This window comes from Manis pentadactyla, chromosome 4 (genome assembly GCF_030020395.1).
Source record: "Manis pentadactyla isolate mManPen7 chromosome 4, mManPen7.hap1, whole genome shotgun sequence".
Classification (NCBI taxonomy): domain Eukaryota; kingdom Metazoa; phylum Chordata; class Mammalia; order Pholidota; family Manidae; genus Manis; species Manis pentadactyla.
The window spans coordinates 168,690,673-168,708,495 of record NC_080022.1 but is presented as its reverse complement, the minus strand read 5'-3'; the positions used below and the strand labels follow the sequence as shown (position 1 = coordinate 168,708,495).

The following is a 17,823-nucleotide window of genomic DNA, read 5'->3' as shown; positions in this document are numbered from 1 at the left end:
CGCTGTGCGGTGACGTCGCGGGGGCCGGCGCGCGCTGATTCGGCCGGACCTGCCAGCGGGGTGGCTGTCTCCGCGCGTTGTTCCAGCTGCTGGAGCAGCCGAGGCCCCCAACCCTGGGCACCCCTCCCGGGCCTTCGACCCCCGGCCCTGCACAGTGAGTCCAGACAGGTCGTCGAGCCGGGAGCCTCTTGGGGCTAGAGACGGGGCGAGAAAGGAAGTGGGGGCTGCTGAGGAGGCGCCCCCGGCTGGAGGGGGCCGGGGCAGGGTGAGCGAGGCGGGGGAGGAGTGCATCAGCCGAGGGGATGCCCAGGGCGGGAAGTGGGGATGCAAGGCCGGGGAAGGGGTGTCGGGGAGGAGCTCTCGGGCTGGTGGTGGGCGGGGAGTGGCCAGGCTTCGGGGATAAAGGTTTGGCAGCCTCCAGGGATGAGTGAACTCATGGAGGTGGGGGTGGGGCTCCGTACCGGGCCAGGCTCCGAGTGCCAGGTCCCAGGCTGGAGAGCGGAGCGGGAGGCCCCTCCCTTCGGCTGGAGGTCCCGCTCAGAAAACTCCAACAATAGTGACGACTGCCTCCTTGCTTCGCCTTCTCCCAAGGCTAGTCGGGGTTCGCCCGGTACTCGCCGTCTTTCTATTCCCGCGGCCCTCCCGAGTTCAGGAGGCAGGGCCAGAGCTGAGAGGTAAGGAACTCTGGTCCTGCGGGTAAAAGGGTGGGCAAGAATGAAAATGGCATTGTGGCGCGCTGTCAGGGACTCCCCGTTGGGGCCTAGGTTGCAAGCTTGGCTGTTTTGTGCTACTTACCCAGAAGGCAAAGGTTTGCTTCTTAAACAGCTGTCCTTACTTGCAGGAGGGAATGGGAAGTGCTCCACTGGCAGCTGCCCTGGGGCGCACTGTGGTCTTGGCTTAGGTGTCTGACAGACAGGCTGGGCACGGATATTTGTGTGTGGAGCCAGCGGGGAAGAGAGGGAACGAGTAGAAAAGAGTTATCAGCAAGAAAGTAGTTAACACAACAGAGTTGCTGCAGGCTCTGGTTTGAGGCAGGTTGTGAAACCACATCAGCGACTGGCATGGGCAGCCACCTGCCAACTATGGCAGCAGAACTTTTCAGCCTCAACTGCTGTGAACCTACTCTACCTCTGCAAGCTTCTTCTCTCCATGTCTCCCCTTCTGGTTGGGGGGGGGGGCAACTGGTTATTTTTACTAATGGAAGTGATATGTTTAGTCACACAAAAGTCTCGAATGCTTCCTGGTTGCCAATCTTTTTCTTAGTTTATTGGTCTTTTCTGTTTTTTGGGGGTGGAGGGTCTCCTTGGATTTCTACAGTCAGGGCAGCTGGTGTTCAGGCTCCAGGAAGAAGTGTCCTTAGGTATCCATTAGGTCCTAGGTTTAGCCTCCTCCTGGACTCATCAGGCTTCATTGGATTCCCTGTTTCAGCCAAAAAGGAGTGTAGGGTGATCTGGGATTTAGTGAGGCTCTTGGCACTCCCTGACAAAATAGCAGGCAGGGCTAGAGGAACTCTACTCCTACATCCGTGTGGGTTAGGGAGAAGTGGGGAGGGGCAGCAGTTGGTCAGACCTGGGGAACCTTCTCTCTCCTTAGTCAGTAGTATGTCCTTCAGAGCCCTCTGTTGCTAGTCATCTCACCACCCATCTCTCCCTCTGCCAGGTGTAGGTGTCCCAGGAGCAGTGTTAGGGTAACTGAAGTCCCAAGGCTCTGGGAAGGTAAACAACTGAGCCAGTCCAGTATTCTAGTTCCTTGGGTTTCTTTTAAGCCCAATTATCCAGCCTAAAGGGCTCAGCTGATGTGCTCCAGGACCATCACTTCTTCTCGGATGTGCCCTGGACCATCTCACATATGTTTGTGTGTTGGGAAGGTGTGTTGTGGGTCATGTTTTTCTTGAGATCTCTTAAGCTTGGAATTGTATGAGAAGAGGAAACTTGTTGTCATTATCCTGAAAGTAAGGAACTGATCCTTGAGAATTCTGGTTCCTTCTCAGGCATGATCGTGATCCCAGCCAGAGATAGATAGCAGTTGAGCCTGAGGGGGTTCATTGAAGCAGGCTGAGGGAGGTACTTTCATGATAACCCCATCTGGGACCCTTTTCTGCATCCCCAGGAAAGATGACGCTATTACCGTAGTGATGACCTTAGGGTTTTTATCAGGCAGGATCTCCCCTCAGTTAGGGAGGTGTACCAGTATAAAGGCACCATCTGTTCCCACCCCCTGCTGGTCACAGAGCCCTCAGGGATCTGGGGACAGCTGAGCTCTGGACAAGGGGATGCCCATTCCCTTCATTACCTGAATCCAGGAATACAGCTGGGTTGCATTGTTCCCTAGGCATCAAGGGCAGCCCTGCCTCATCCTGTTGCAGGGCTTCCACCATTGGAGCTGGGCAAAGGAGGCCATGCTGCTAACTTACACTTGGAAACAACTACTGGGAAAGGAGGCTGAGATAATGATGGGTGGGTCAGAGAGGAAAGGGCTGCAGATGGGATTTTGTGTCCTTGGGAGGGGTATGTTGATTTGGGTTCCAGTTAACCGTGGGAGCTGTGGATGTTGGCCATGTCCTCTGTCCTCACCTCACCAGAGGGTGGTTTGGCATCAAAGAGGGTTAGCCTGAGTGGCAGCCAAATGGATAAAACTTATGGATAGATGTGTCACCAAGGAGGAGGCTTCCAGATCTGGGCAAAGGTTGTCCCTACTCTACTGCTTTCTCTTTTCTTTCCTCCCTCCCCCTTTCTACCCTGTCAGTTCTCCTGGGTCAGGTTTGGGGGAGCCTTGGGATTGGAGAATTAGGGTTGATGGGTAGAAGCAATGACCTCCAAATACTTCATTCACTGCCCTCTGTTCTCAAAGCCCCTTTCCCCCTCCTTTTTCCTTCTGTCTGGTGAGGGCATGGTGCTCAGGGGTGGGAGATGTCTCATATCAGGCCCTCAGCCAGACAGTCCAGCAGAGGTTACGCTGAATGATTCCAGGAGGACAGGCCTCTTCTCCGCTCCTCTGGGCTTTGCTCTGGAGGATGAGAATGGAGCATTGCCCTCAGGCAAATGCTCTGGAGGATGAGAATGGGGCATGGGCGGTGGTCTCTTTGCTGGGAATTGGATACCTGTTGATGAGCTGTCCCTCCCCAGGGAGTCTCAGTGCCTGGAGGGGCACTTTCCTGCTTGGATGATGGGATGGGGCAGCCTGGTTTTCATCCCAACCCAGCAGTGGGAAATTTGAATAGACTTAAGTGCACATGGACTTTCTCTGGCCTCGTTACTTGAGAATCAAAACAATAGAATTGCAGGGAGAGCACTCCCTGCCTGTAAGATTTGGAGGGTGTGAGGGGGGAGGGAAAGTGGTGTGACCTGTCTCACCTGTGCTGCTTGTCTGCCAAACAGCAGTAGGAAAGGGGCAGCAGGATGAATGTGGGCACAGCGCACAGTGAGGTGAACCCCAACACGCGGGTGATGAACAGCCGCGGCATCTGGCTCTCCTATGTGCTGGCCATCGGCCTTCTTCATGTAGTGCTGCTCAGCATCCCCTTCGTGAGCGTCCCTGTCGTCTGGACCCTTACCAACCTCATCCACAACATGGTGAGGGCCTGCCTGCTGCCTGCCCCAACCGTGTGGGCTGCTCTTTGGTGGGGCAGAGGAGTGGGGGGCACCCCCCAGACATGGACCAGATATCAGGGTGACATGCTGACAACATCTGTTCCCAGAACCCAGACCCAGCTTTCATTTCTGTCCTACTCCCCATTCTGGGTTTAGCTGATAAGACGGATAAAATCTGCAGATTTGTCCACATCTCAGGATGGGGTGGCTTTTGGACCTGGAAGGGTGGGCCACTGAGAGCTGAAGTAAGGGTGCCAAAGAGTCCCCAGGACCCAGGTGCCTAGCCTGGAGCAGAAATGCCTCATTCCCAAGCTCGGATATCAAACCATTTCTGTTTTTGCCCCTTTATGCTCTCTCACCACCCGCTTGCTACTTTCTTAGTGGGCACGCAGGGGCCTCTCACCTAGTGGGTCCCCTTATCCTCCTGCCAGGCTCTCCCCTGCTCCATCCTGACCTCCAGCCCATGTCCCCATGCCCAACAGAGGGAAGCTGCCAGGCACCCTGAGCCCACTTCTCTTGCTGTGGTGGAGGAGCTGAGCTGGAAAGCCTTTGGCGTTTTGTGTCCTCTAATGAAGGCTCTTCCCTCCAGGGTATGTACATCTTCCTGCACACGGTGAAAGGGACACCCTTTGAGACCCCGGACCAGGGCAAGGCGAGGTTGTTAACTCACTGGGAGCAGATGGACTACGGGGTCCAGTTCACTGCATCTCGGAAATTCTTGACCATCACACCCATCGTTCTGTGAGTGCCTTGGGTAGAGGAGGGTGCCAGCAGGCAGGCCAAGACCTGGGGGACGCTGGGGCCCCACAAGGCTTAAACCCTTCCTCAGCTCTGGCTCTGCTACTTTTTTGGCATAGAAATGAGCAGAGGAAGGAAGTTGGAATATCTCTGGGTTTTATGCAGGGCTTGGGCCTTGTACCTCCCTGGCCCAGTGTTTTCTCAAATGGGGCTTCCTGCCTGCCAGTGAGGTAGGCCCCCAGGCCTGGGGTAAAGCAAGGGGACTGGATCGGGAGGGACCTCTTTAGCCGGTGAGATCTTGCCACCCTACTTCTGTTCTGGGGGTCTGTCCCGTAACTACCTGGCTGCCTCTCCCCACCTAGGGAGTGAGGGAGGAAGGGATCCTCCTGACAGAGTCTTAAACCTCTCTCTGACCTTCCCCACCCAGGTACTTCCTCACCAGCTTCTATACCAAGTACGACCAGATCCATTTCATCCTCAACACCGTGTCCCTGATGAGCGTGCTCATCCCCAAGCTGCCCCAGCTCCATGGAGTCCGGATTTTTGGAATCAATAAGTACTGAGAGTGCAGCCCCATCCCCGCCCAGGAGGGCAGGGGAGGGTTGGAAGCCTGCGCTGTGATGCTGAAGACGGAAGGACCCTCTGGATACTGCCAGGGATGGGGGTTGAGCCGCAGGCCCTAGTGTCCCTCCCCACTTCCCCCAGTAGCCGACTGGAAGTAGCTTATAGTGGGGTTGGGGTGGGCCTCTCCCCCGCCGGGGGCTCTGATCCCTTCTGATTTTTTTGATCTTTTCCTTTTGCCTTTGGGTAGAGACTGCGGGGGTGGTCATGGAATGGGCTGAGCTCCTGGGCTGAATACAGACCTGTGAGGCTGGGACAGGAGGCCAGGGGAATCCCTGTGCACTTGTTCATCCTCAGACTGCTAAAGCACTTTAACCCCGGCAAGGGGAGCAGAGGGGACGGTACAGCTTCTAGATTGTTTCACTTTAATCCTCAAGTCTTTCACGTGACACTCAATGTGTGCTTGTATGGATGAAACCAAGTGCGTGATGGCGCCTCATCCCTCTGGGTAGAGAACCGGTCTACCCAAGATTTACGCTTTTGGCAGTATCCCTACAGCTCACCCTGGGTACTGGGTGGGAATGGTAAGGGGGCTGGTCCCAGAGGTGAGGGGGCCAGGGCCACTGCCATTCTGGCCCTATTGTGGGGGTGAGGGTGGGGGTAGGAGCAGGGATGGTGAATTGAGACTTAGAAGAAGGAGGCCACAAAGCAGAGGGTGGTGTAAGGGTAGGAAGGTGGGGACAGAAGCTAGACCCAGTATCTTCCTTTGAGAAGTGGTCAGGGAGGGAGCAGGCTTGGAGAGTTAATTTATGCACAGCATAGTGATGTAATAGGAGGGGAGGCTGCTGTGGGTTTGAGGCTTCTAGGTTGGCATGAGGGGGTGGAGATGGGTGGAAGAGGCCCATGAGTCATCATAAGCACAGGTCCAGTTTGACATTGCTTTCTGCAGTGGCGCAAGGGGCATGGGGGAAACTGGGGCAGAAATGAATGGTGGAGTCCTTCCACAGCCCTTTACCTCTTAACCTCCTGGTGTAGGACCTCTCGTTTGGCATGCGTATGTGGGACTGTGAGGCCATCCCCAAACAGGGTTGGTGGGCCAGAGTCCTGCATGGTCTCTGCTTCAGCAGGGTAGTGGCAAGAGAAGTGACCTGCAGGCACTGCCTCCTCAGTCTTAGGGGAAGAGAGGTGGGGCAGGACCTTAAGCAGGGCTGGAGAGGAGCTGCCCTCTCCCCTCCCTAATCTGACTAGGGTCTGTGTCCCCTCCCAGGGCCCTGAGAGAGAAGGGAGCTCACTGGCCCTGTTTTCTGCCTCCTAGTCCTTCCAACTCCCACCCCATGTATCATAGGGAACTTTCACCTCAAAATCTTTCTAAGCAAAGTGTGAATAGGATTTTTACTCCCTTTGTACAGTATTCTGAGAAATGCAAATAAAGGACAGTGTGGTCCTGTTTCCCCTGAGTCTGGCTTCTGCTTCCTGGAGAGCCCTGGGGAGGGGGGCCGGGGTGTGGGGGCATCACTGCGACCCTCTGCCTGGATAGGGGAGGGGCCTGGGACTGCTGCTCTTACTGCCCCCAGCAGAGCATGCCTGCAGGCTGCGAGGGAAGGGCAGAGGCAGCAGCAGTCCAGAGAGCAGAACTCTGCGCTGTGACCTTGCCTGGCTGTTCCTGAAAGAACTTACACATCTGGGCTCCACAGGCTGGCTGAGCCAAGCTGGGCTGGCAGGGGGTGGTTTGTGCCACAGACAGGGAGGGCATCAGTCCAGCCCTGGCTTCATAAATGAAGCTGGAGTCGTGAGGGGGGGCAAGTCCTTTCCTCCAAATGCCTTCCCCCATTCTCATTTCTCTTCCCCCGGTGCAAGGATCCTTGCCTGAGGCCTGTGTGTTGTGGCCTTTCAGTCTTCAGAGGAATCTTTATGCCTCCTCCTCCCCTCCATGAGTGGGAGGGGAAGAGGTAGCCCCCCAGGACTTAGTCTGGCATGGCCAGGAGAGGGAGGAGTCCTTTAGTGAAGTCCTTATCTCAGATCCCGGCCTTTGGTCATGCTCTGTCCAGTACCATGTGCAATTTCTGGGACAGGTACAAAGTCCCAGGGAGAAGGGAAGAGCTGCCCACCCTCCCCCTGCAGCCTCTGCTCTTCTCTGGCCCTGGTGCAGCAACAGTGTCCTTGGAGTGGGTGTCAGGAGTGCAGGATCTTTGCCCAGGTCCACCCTTTCCACCCTCTGCCCGCCCCTGAGTGAGGCCTGTACAGACCGAGAGGAGAAATGCAGCCACCTGGGTTCATATCTGGGGGTGAGAGTGCCCTGGCAGCTCCCGTGGATCTGCAGGAGCACAGTCATGGGAAGGGTCTGGAGCACATCAAAAACAGTCTGGGTTTGAATCCCAGCTCTGCCACTTTCTAGCTTTGTGGCCTTGTCAAGTTTCTTCCCTGAGCTTCAGTTTCTTCTGTTGTTTAATGTTAACACCTGTTAGGGCTGTTGTAAGGATTCGTACACCTGTCATGTAGCAAATACTTAATATATGGTGGCCATATCAGTACTATTACTATTGTTACTACCACTATCATCTTTTTAAATATTCTTTTGGAACTGAGGAAGGCATGGATGAGAAGACAGGCTGGGCTCACTGAGATGGGCATCTCTGAGGACTGATGGGTGGGGCCGGAGGCTTCTCCCTGGAGAAGGAGGTGGGGGAAGACCTCGGTACCATCTCTCTGAGAGGGCTGCACAGGAGCGCATGGTGGGGAGGGAGGCTGAGTCCTTACTGACCCAGACTTTTCCCTACGTGTGTTAGCTGCTGTTGCTCTCTGAGTCTTTAGTTTTGCCCACCATAGCAGAGCCTTATGGAATAAGGCTTATAGGATAGCTGCTTCTGGCTAGATCACTCTGGCCTCATGTCACTGGCACAGCCATAGCCATTTCCTGCTGGTACTGGATTGGTACTTACCCATACTCTTATTTCTTTGTTTCAAACTCACTGGATTGCCTGGCCCACTATGCCTCACTCTGCACCATTCTCTGGTCCAAACTCACCTAGTATCGATGTCAGGTGAATATATATACACACACACACATTGTGTGTGTGTGTGTGTGTGTGTATATATTCATAGAAAATATCCCACCCGCTCTGTGGGCCTAAGAGGAGAGAAGGGTTTCTTGCTTCTGGCCTTAATCTGCCTCCAGCCCAGCCATAATGTGGCTTATCTAAATGCCTGAGAGGTGGGGCACCTAGCCTTACTCAGCTTTCTAGTTCCTTTCAATTTCTTTATTAGAGCTTCCTGAGACTAGCCAGGAATGTGCAGAGATCTTACAGAGGGGATTCTCAAACAACCTGCTTTTCTGGTGAGTAGCTGAGGACAGAAAGGAAGTGGGCGGCCACTGAGATAGGCTCGTGGGCCCTGGGCACTGCCTTCCCAGACACCCAGAAGAACTCCTAGGTCGGGGGTGAGCTGAGAGCTGGCCACCATGATGGGAGCAGGGACAGAGGGGCACTGTGGGTGAGTAGGTGCCTGGGCCAGCCGGAAGGGACTTAGGGGAAGGTGGCCAGAGATGGGACAGGGAACTGGAGCCTAGGAAGCTTGTGAGGGGAGGCCTGGCCCTAGGAGGGAAGCAAAGGACCCTGAAGAAAGGGGAAGCGATCTTGAAGGAGTTTCAGAGTAACTGATGGAAAGGGAAAGAATGAGAAGGATGTGGAGGTAACAGAGCCCGAAGGGTCCAGTGGGGTGGGGTCAGAGCTGCTGAATGGAAATGGGGAAGGAGCAGCTGTGCCAGCTGGACCTGGAGAGGCCTGTGGAGGGTCCTTCAGGACGGAGTGACAGAGCTACAGGGGCTGACTGTAGACCAGCAGAGGGCGAAGGGGAGAACGGGTCAGGGGAGATGCCCCAGGTGGGGTTTCGGGATTCATTTTACCAAGTGTAAGGGGACCTGCAGAAGGTGGCCATAAACTGAGGGGGCAGGGCCGGCTGGTAGGGGGCTGTTCAGGGCACCAGCTTGAAACTACTCTTGCATTCCCTCCTTTTTCTTTTCTGTTTCCTTCTGAGGCAGACTTACCACCATCTTGTTGGGAAATGGTCAGTAGAAGCACCCACCCGACTGCCTTGGAGAATATAGCAAAGGGAGGGAGTCCCAGGAGTGAGAGCTGAGGGGAGAAGCCGTCAGCTGGGGTTGGGACCATGAGGTCTGGAAGCCATGGCCTTGGTCTTCTGTCCTCAGCACTGGTGGGGGTCTGGCTGTGAGATAGATGGTGGGCCTGCCTTCCCACCCCTCAGGCCCCTCTGAGCAAAGGGGCAGCTCTGTTATGGGGGGTGCAGAAATAGGGCTCACTTCCTGTTTGGAGCAAGCACTGCTCCCTGTCTTTCCTCTAGAGAACTCCATGAGGGGCAGAGGAGAGTCTGGTGTTGGTGATGGTCACCCCTCCTTAGTGTGCAGTGACTACCTCACCTTCTAGAAACAGAGAAGGCAAAGTCCCGGTTGTCCTAGAACCTTTAGATCTTCCAGGCTACCAAAGGTAGATTAAAAAACCTGAACCAATATCCCCCACCCTCAAACTGAAATTGACTTCCTTTTCCCAGTTGACCCAGGTACAGTGGCCAGTGTATTTGAGAAAGTCACAAGAGTTGTGGGCCAAGAGATGGTTGCTGGAGGGGATACGATTGCTGTCAGAAGTATTGTGGATGCTGACAGACTTCACTGCTTAAGTCTTATGAAGAAGAGATTTATTCCGATGCTGGCACTTCAGGACAGGCTTTGTCTTGTAGGACATAGTGGAGAGAGAAGAGGGTGAAGGGCTGTTTGATAATCTGTATTCTGGGCTCCAAGGTCAATATGAGGTGGGTGGAGATGGCCAGCCAGAGGACTAGCCCACTCCTTCACCCGACTCTACTCCCCACTGCTATCAACCAAGTCAACCAGTCAAGAAAGAAACTGGAATTTGCATGTACACTTCCACACCTATCAATTTAAGAAATGCACAAAAGAGCTGCTTGGGGAGAAGGCAATGGGTTAAGTGGAAATTTATTTTTATTGAACACAAACAATTCCTAAATAGTCTTCCTTTCTTGTTTTTTTCCCTTTGTAAATAATTCACTTTTAAATTAGCTGAGGTCCTCCCATGTGTTTACTTGTTTATCATTTAAATGGATAAATAAATGGAAGCAGTTTGCTTAGTGGATAAGAAAGGCTGCTGGCTTTAGAGCTAGGGGCATCTGGTATCTAAGCCTGGCTCTTTCACTCACCAGCTGGGTGACCTCTGGACGGATTGCTTTATCTCTCTAAGTTTGTTTCCTCATCTGTCAACTCGAGAAGACTGTTGCAAGAATCAAATAAGATGAATTGTGTAAGTCATTTATACAGTGCCTGCACAGAAAAAGCACTCAGTAAGAGTTAGCCCCAGTCATTCTGCTGGTGGCGGTCATTATTATTACCCCTTCATGTTCCCTGGAGATCATGACCAAATGGGATGCTGTTAGTGAGCAGAACTCCCTAAGAGCGTGAAGGGAATTACAGAGGAGTCTATTCCATCCCCCTGCCTCCAAGATCAGCTATTCCTGAGGTTTCTTGGGTTTCAGAAGCCCCAGAGTAAGTGTTGCTGAACCCTTACTTGAAGACTGCTCTTAATATCTTGTGCCTCTTGGTAAGGAGTTTGACAGCTCCGACATCTCTACTGTAGCCCATTGGGTCTCACCAAGAGATGGAAAGAATTCTGACAACACCACCGAACAGCTTTAGAGCACCTGCCGTGTGCCAGGCATGGCTGTTATGTGACCAGGAGCAGGGCTCAGATTACTTGGCAGTGGCAGGCCTTTCCATAAGTGGAGTTTAATCAAGCAAGCAAGGGTCTTGAGGAAAATTTCATATCGGCATTTTTCAAAAATTCTGAGTCAATTCTCTGAAAAGCAAATTGCCAAAGAGCCAACTGCTAAAAGCTAGTACTCAGAAAATCAGCTTGCCAAATAACCAGTTCACTGAAAACAGAAAAAAACTTGAAACAAGGACTAAGGCGTTTTGCCATGATCGTATCACTCCCCAGGAGCAGGGGCAAAGAGTAAATATGGGGAAAAAATATTGACTAAGTCAGTTAACTTCCTTTAAGGGAAAGTCTGTTTGCTTAAAAAACTTAGAGGCAAATGTAAAATCAAACTTAAAAAAAAAATCCTTAAGAATGACATGGATTGATGATTTGAATTGAATCCCTTTCAAGTGGATTATTTGTTTTTAAACTGTACACTGCTGATATTATGGTTAAAGTATTCACAGGTTTTTTGTTTTTTTTTTCAATTTACTTTACTCGGACTATCTTAGGTTTTACTTTTTACCGAATGTCCTTTTTCTGTGCCAGGATCCCTCATTACCTTTAGTCTTATTTCCTTAGGCTTCTCTTGGCTGTGACAATATTTCAGACATTCCTTGTTTTTGATGACCTTGACTGTTGGGAGGAGTATCAGTCAGGCATATTGTAGGATGCGTCTCTGTTGGAATTTGATTTTTTTCTCATGGTTAGAATGAGGTAGTGGGTTTTGGGGATATAAAATGCCATTTTAATCATCACATCAAGGGCACATACTGTCAGCATGACTTACCGTCGTTGATGTTGACCTTGGTCACCTGGCTGAGGTAGTGTTTGTCAGATTTCTCCAGTGTAAAGTTACTCCTTTTTCCTCTTCTCCATTCTATACTCTTTGTTGGCATAGGCTTGATTTTTCTTTTCTCCCTGATAAAATACACTCACTTTGACAGTGCTCAAGACACAAATGGGCCCTGAAACATTAGTGTCACACACACAGGACTGAGTTCAAGTACTGCTGCCAATTCTGTCACATTTCTGTCAGTTCCAGAATGCGTTTTTCTCTGGAAATGCAGCCCCATCCCCAAAGCCTAGCAGTAGAAGCTCTCTCTCCTCTGTAGGTTCATACCTGGGAGGTCTGAGAGACAGGCACTCAGCCTGGCGGCATCTCCACACGGGCTCCTCTAACTCCGGGGCAGCAGCAGCTGACGTGGAATCAAGGCCCTCATGAAAGCACCTCATCAGTCCGGGCAGCGTCCCCGTGCATAGGCAACTTCCCAGCATTGCCTCATTTTACATCTGCATGGTTTACACAAACACCAGAGATGGATCTCTGCTTAATTCTTTTTTCCTAATTGGCAGGAGCTCCTAATTCTTTAGCTTTACTTAGCCTTATCTCATTTAAGCCTCTCAAATAGTTAAATAGGACTAGCTCACATTTATTCAGCATTTAGTGTGTGTGTATGTGTGCCAGGCACTTTGCTAATGCTTAACTGCATTATTTTATTTTCTCAGTCACTGGAAATAGATACTATTAATATTCTCCTTCGATAGATGAGGAAACAGATTCAGAGAGGTTAATCAATTTATCCAAGGTCTTTTGGTAAGCAAACGGCAGAGCAGGTTCAAACCCGGGATCGTGTGACTGCTGAGACTCCTGGCGAGAACAGCGTTTCCTGGAGATCCACAGCTGGAGGACTTCCTCAGGAGGGAAGGGACTGCGGAGGAGAGCCCAGGAGGGGCTGCTCCAGGAAGGGGTTTCTGTAGAGAGATCTTTTGGGTCGGCCTCAGTGTGACCTTCACCTTTCTCTTCCCAGGTCCAAATGCTGAGTTCCAAGTTGATGTGGTAGACTCAAAGGGAAGTTTGAAAGTGCAATTACCAAAAGAAATAACAATTGAAGGGAACTTCCAAAGGTCTGGGGAGCAGAGAATCAAGATACTGGAGTACTGGATACCCCAATAGTATCTGGATTCCCTTGACAACAGGTGAGGCTAGAGGTGGGCAGCAGTGAGAATGGAGAGAGAGAGAAGCCCATTTGGGGCCCCATGGGCATCTGCAGTGGGGGTGCTCTGACAGGTGTAGCCTCTCACTCCCTACCTCCAGCACTCCCCCAACCCACTCCCTTAGTCAGGCACACTTCCTTCTCTCCACTTTCAGGAAGCCGCCTCATTCTTCCAGGATCAGCCTCCAGGAAACCTTCTGACACCAGTTCACTCACATCCCTGCTGACTCCCAGGATGGTTGATTACTCTGGCTTGGACCAAAACCTGCTGGCTTTAAGAGGCCCCCCCTCCCTGTTCTCTCATACTGAGTTGCCCAAATCTGTATTTCATGCTTGTTTCACTCTGCCTTGTGGCAAGCCAGGGTTTCCATGTTCCTCTCCCTCAACTTGTGACCAGAGGCTGACTTTACTATCCTTTCTGTATTTTTATCCCTAGCACACAGTAGGTACTCAGTAAGAGAACTGAAGTGAGGCCCAATGAAATCAAAGCACCCCTGTAGAACATTTCTTGCACAGAAAGTGCCATCACCCCACCCCACCAGGGTGGCGTTGACAGTGCTCAAGACACGAATGGGCCCTGAAACATTAGTGTCACACACACAGGACTGAGTTCAAGCACTACTTCCAGTTCTGTCACATTTCTATCAGTTCCAGAATGCATTTTTCTGAGTGCTTGAACTCAGTCCTATGTGTATAACACTAATGTTTCAGGGCCCACTAATCAAGTGCCACAGAGGTCTTGATAGCTGAGGGTATGGTGCTTCCAGTGGACTTAAAGGGGCATCACCAGCCTCCCCCCTCTTCCCATCTCTCTCCCAGGAGTTTTTCTTTTCTGGTGGGGTTGTTGTTTCCTTCCCTGGCTGGGATCGTTGTAAAGTGTGGAGCAGCTCAGGAGAACCGGCCCACCCTGTTCTCCTGGGATAGCCCTCCTTGAGTGGGGTGGGGTGGGTGTCTTTTATTTTCCTTTTTAGTTAAAAACTGAAAGGCTGACAGTGAAAGTTTACTGGTCCTTTGAACTACCCCTCCCCACCCCAGTACTGCTAGGGAGGGGTGTTTGGAGTTTTTCTAAGGGAGCTCAGTATTTCCTAGAATGCTTGTTTCCAGGTTGAGGCTTGTGGTGTGTGTATATAAAGCTGGAGGGAAGGGCACTGATGTGTAGAGGAAGGTCAGCAGAGGCAAGGATGTAGGTCTTCCTTGATGGTCTTTTGGTTGCAAATCCCAGAAGTTCCATCAGGCTGTTTTAGTCACAAAATGAATTGCCTTATGGAATCAGAGATGCCTCCTGGAGCCTAAGGATGGACAACTCGGCCAGCCCCAGGAACCAGTGTGAGGAGCTGGAGCCCCTTCTCAGAGAAGACGGTGTTGTAGGCTGGGCAGATGCCTATCTCAGTCCCAAGGGTAAGGCATGTTGTTTGAACTCAATACAGACCATGGTTGGAATCCCAGCTCTACAGTTATTAGCTGTGACCTCGTACCATTCACGACCTGTCTCTGAGCCTCAGTTTCCTTGTATGAAAAATAGATGCAGTTCTACCTACATCATAGGTGGTGGGGATCACATGAAATGACATGTGAGGTATCTCGGTGCTGGCACATTGTAATCTTCTACAAATGCTAACGTGTTCCCTTCTGACTTCACATCCCTTTGCCCCCACAGTAGGTAATGGAAGCTGCAGTGGGGGCATGTGTTCCTTGGTTTTCCTGCCCAGAAGCACTTAATCTCAAATAGGAACTAGCTGGTGGAGAGGGAGAAATGTCACTGGGAGGTGGCACCCCTGAGATCCAGAACTCCCAGTGCTCCGTCCACTCCCTCCAGGAAGTTGAAAACTACCCACTTCATTACAGTCAGTTCAGACAATGAGAAAAGATCTGTCTCTGGTGACAGAAACTCCAGAAGCAGCAAAGGAGCAAACCCTGAGAAGTGAGGGGCACCATTTCTATCAGAGGCTGATGGAGCTCATCAGTCTCGGCTATGAAGCCAAGGTTAGGATCCGGGAGGCAGGGCCAGCCGTGGCCCACCCACTGCAGGCCGGGGGTGCCAGCCTGGGCTCTGTCCTTTGGTTCTAGATGCTTTATGTAGTTATCCTGCCTCATCTCCTGAACAATCCTGGGAGTCCCCATTTTACAGATGAAAATTGAGGCTCAAAGAGGGTCAGTAGATGAGCCTGTTTTATAGCTAAAAACATTAGCAGAGCTGAAATTTTAACCCGCCTGACCCCAAAACTCATGTTGTTTCCACTGTTCATTCAACAAATGTTTAGTGAAGACTTGTTTTGTTCCAGGCACTGTGGCTCCGGCCCTCCTGCCTCCTAGGAGCTGCATCACTAGACAGGAATGGGAGGGATTTAGTGGTGCCACACTCAGTGATGACTTTACTGAGAAGCCATAAGAAGGCCAAGTTGCTGGCAAGATCGCTCAAGGAGATCTGGATGCGGAGTAAAGCAGCTTATCTTCCCCAACACGGAGAGGATAAGTAAGCAAGGCCTGGTGGGGGGAGGACGGGCAGGGGGCCCAGACACACGAGCTGGGCGGGGTCAGATCAGCCAGGCCCTTGTCGGCCGGGAGGGGTCCTTCGAGCTGGAAGGCGGAGGGCAGATCCAAGGAAGAGGGGCGTTCAGGACTGGGAGGAAGGACTGAGGCTCTTTGCTCAGACACCGCTGACACATGATTTGCCCCACCAGCACACTAATGCTGGTCCAGAGGTATTAATTCCCATCTCCCGGGATTTTTTCTTTTTTGGTGGAGGCAAGGTGTGAGGATTAGGGAGAGACTAGAAAGATGAATTTAACAGCACGAGAATTGGTCTTGTAACTGGTCTCTCTTTCTCTCTTTTTTTTTTTTTTTGGTACTAGTTTAGATATTTGTTTCTCAGGCAAAACAAAATCCTTTCCAGAGGGTGAGTAAGCTTCTGGGCCTCCTGTTCTTCATTACAGAATGAGCAAGGATAATAGATGGCCTGGAATTATAGAGTTACTAGGGCTAAGAATGCAACAGGGTGCACCTGGGGGTGGGGGAACTGCAGCAAGGGCAGGAGAAAAATCCGCCTGTTGGAGGAGCAGGTTGGATTGCATGTCGACCTAGGGTTTCTAGGCTCCAACAACTTTGACTTGCTTTGTCTGGGTCAGTGTGCTGGATCCTGGGGACATAGCCCTAACTGAAGTTTTACTGGCCTTGGAAGTGCAACTGAATTACCTGGCTGGTTCTCACAGGATAGCCCTTGCTGTAAAAGGAGCACTGGAATGGGAGTCTTGGCTCTGCCACCCAATAGCTCTGTAGCCTCTGGAGCAATAGTTTTCTGGACTTGAAAATGAATGGGTTAGACTAGAAGATCCTTATGATTCTGAATGTGGTTTCTTCTGGAATTTCAGTCTTTCTCTGGATCCTAGAAGTGTTGTACTGTCTAAGAGGCCTTGGGAAGGGATAGAGAGTGGTCTAGATGTGGTAGAAAAACTTAAGACACTCCTGGAAGTTGTAGAAGTTAGAGATTCAGTCCTGGCAAGGTCTTGCTAGCTGTTAATCTGTCATTCTAAAGCAGCATAACAGAGGAGTCAGGAGTTAGATTCCAGTCCCTGCTCTGACCCAAATTTGCTGAGTGACTGAGGGCATATTTTGCATTCTCTCTGGCTTCCGTTCTTTGATCATCTAGGCATAATCCCATGGCTGCCTATCTCTGAGGTTGTGGGAAGAGGTCTGCAAATATATAGTGCTTTGTCATTTACACAATGATGAGGGTGCACGTTCCCTGATATGGGCAGTGAGGGCTCAGAATCCAGGAATGAAAACTTCCCTCTCTGGGAAGAGAATGTCCATAGGGGGCTAGAGGTTACCTGAAGACTGTCTGAGTTTATTTTTCCTCTTTACAGAGGAGGATGGTGGTTCATCTTGCTTAGGTAAGAATGGGAGCCAGCTGTGTTCAGGGTGGCTGCACCCACTTTGGTCTCAAGGACCACAGCTCAGGTAGGGTAGCTGCATCTATGTGGGTGAGGGGGGAGGTTGGGGAAAAAAGGGTAGGGTGGTGACCAAAGCAGGTTTCAGCTTTAATCTACAGAGGTTGTATCTCCTCTAAATACGCTGGTTCACACTAGTTATCTGTAGACATCACCTAAGGAACTTTAAAACTAGTGGTGGCTGAGTCCCACCTCCATACATTCTGATTTAATTGATCTGGGGGTTTGGCCTGGGCATCAGGATTTTTAGTCACTACCCATGTGATTCTCATGCACAGTCAAGGCTGAGAACCACTCCTCTAACTTCCTCTACTACTCCTGGGGTGGTCCAAAGACCACTTTGAATGGCAAGGACTAAATAAGCTTTGATTTCCTGGAGGTGGAGGAGAATTTGGGGTTGGTGTTAGACTTGGGGTGAGCTGGGGAGATGAAAGTGGGGTGAATGGCAGGCGATGATAGTAGATGTCTGGGGATAAGGATGCTTCATTTTAACAGAGAAAGATTAGAAGAGGAGATACAGAAATGTGGTCTCCAGAAGAAAGTATGAGGCTTGCCCGGCTCCATAGGAAAGAGTGCCATGATGGATTACTTAATCTGCTGTGGGCTCAGGATTAAGGAATATGGCCAAATATTTGCCATTTCTGGTGTAGTTCTTTATTCTTAGCGTTTACAGTCTGGTGGGTTTCCTTCCAGGTGGAGGCTCTCCTGGAACAGAACTGGGTTGAGCAGCCCCATGATGTGGGCTGTGACCCTGAAGCACGAATTCTCTGTGCCCTTATGTTGCTGCCTCCATCCTGCTGCAGTTGGGTGAGAAGCCTGGCTTTGTGTCCTCCTAACTGTATGTTAGCTCTTTAACCGTTCTCCCCACAAGCCTCTGGGTACTCTCCTCCCTAGTCCTTCCTCACCTGTACCCCCCATCACCAGAACAATATCTTTTTTTTTTTTCTGGATAATTATTTTTTATTGAAGGGTAGTTGACACGCAGTATTACATTAGTTTCAGGTGTACAACACAGTGATTCAACATTTATATACATGATAATTCTAGGTACCAGCTATCACCATACCAAGTTGTTACAATATTTTGAATATTTTGACTATATTCCTTATGCTATACATTACATCCCGGTTACTTATTTATTTGGAAGTGTGTGTATATATATATATATATTTGCTGTTGTTGTTTTTGTTTTGTTTTGTTTTGTTTTGTT

At 50.9% G+C, this 17,823-nt stretch overlaps 1 protein-coding gene and 1 long non-coding RNA gene across 4 annotated transcripts; both read left to right on the top strand.

Annotated features, from left to right (window-relative positions):
* Window positions 1-12: 12 nt before the first annotated feature.
* ORMDL3 (ORMDL sphingolipid biosynthesis regulator 3) lies at window positions 13-6,338 on the top strand. Of its 3 annotated transcripts, XM_036930456.2 has the most exons (5): window positions 31-154; window positions 592-674; window positions 3,378-3,572; window positions 4,180-4,331; window positions 4,756-6,338. In XM_036930456.2, exons 3-5 carry the CDS (start codon window positions 3,399-3,401, stop codon window positions 4,889-4,891), a joined length of 462 nt encoding a protein of 153 aa, XP_036786351.1. In that variant the 5' UTR covers window positions 31-154; window positions 592-674; window positions 3,378-3,398; the 3' UTR covers window positions 4,892-6,338. The 3 variants fall into 3 exon arrangements, with proteins under 3 accessions (XP_036786350.1, XP_036786351.1, XP_036786352.1); XM_036930455.2 differs by lacking the exon at window positions 592-674 and having other exon boundaries at window positions 13-154; XM_036930457.2 differs by lacking the exon at window positions 592-674 and having other exon boundaries at window positions 43-154; window positions 3,381-3,572.
* Window positions 6,339-10,061: 3,723 nt separating this feature from the next.
* On the top strand, window positions 10,062-17,543 carry LOC118934732 (uncharacterized). The gene is made up of 3 exons (XR_005033571.2): window positions 10,062-10,458; window positions 12,481-12,649; window positions 17,307-17,543. It is a non-coding gene; the product is annotated as an uncharacterized LOC118934732 (long non-coding RNA).
* The last annotated feature ends 280 nt before the right edge of the window (window positions 17,544-17,823 follow it).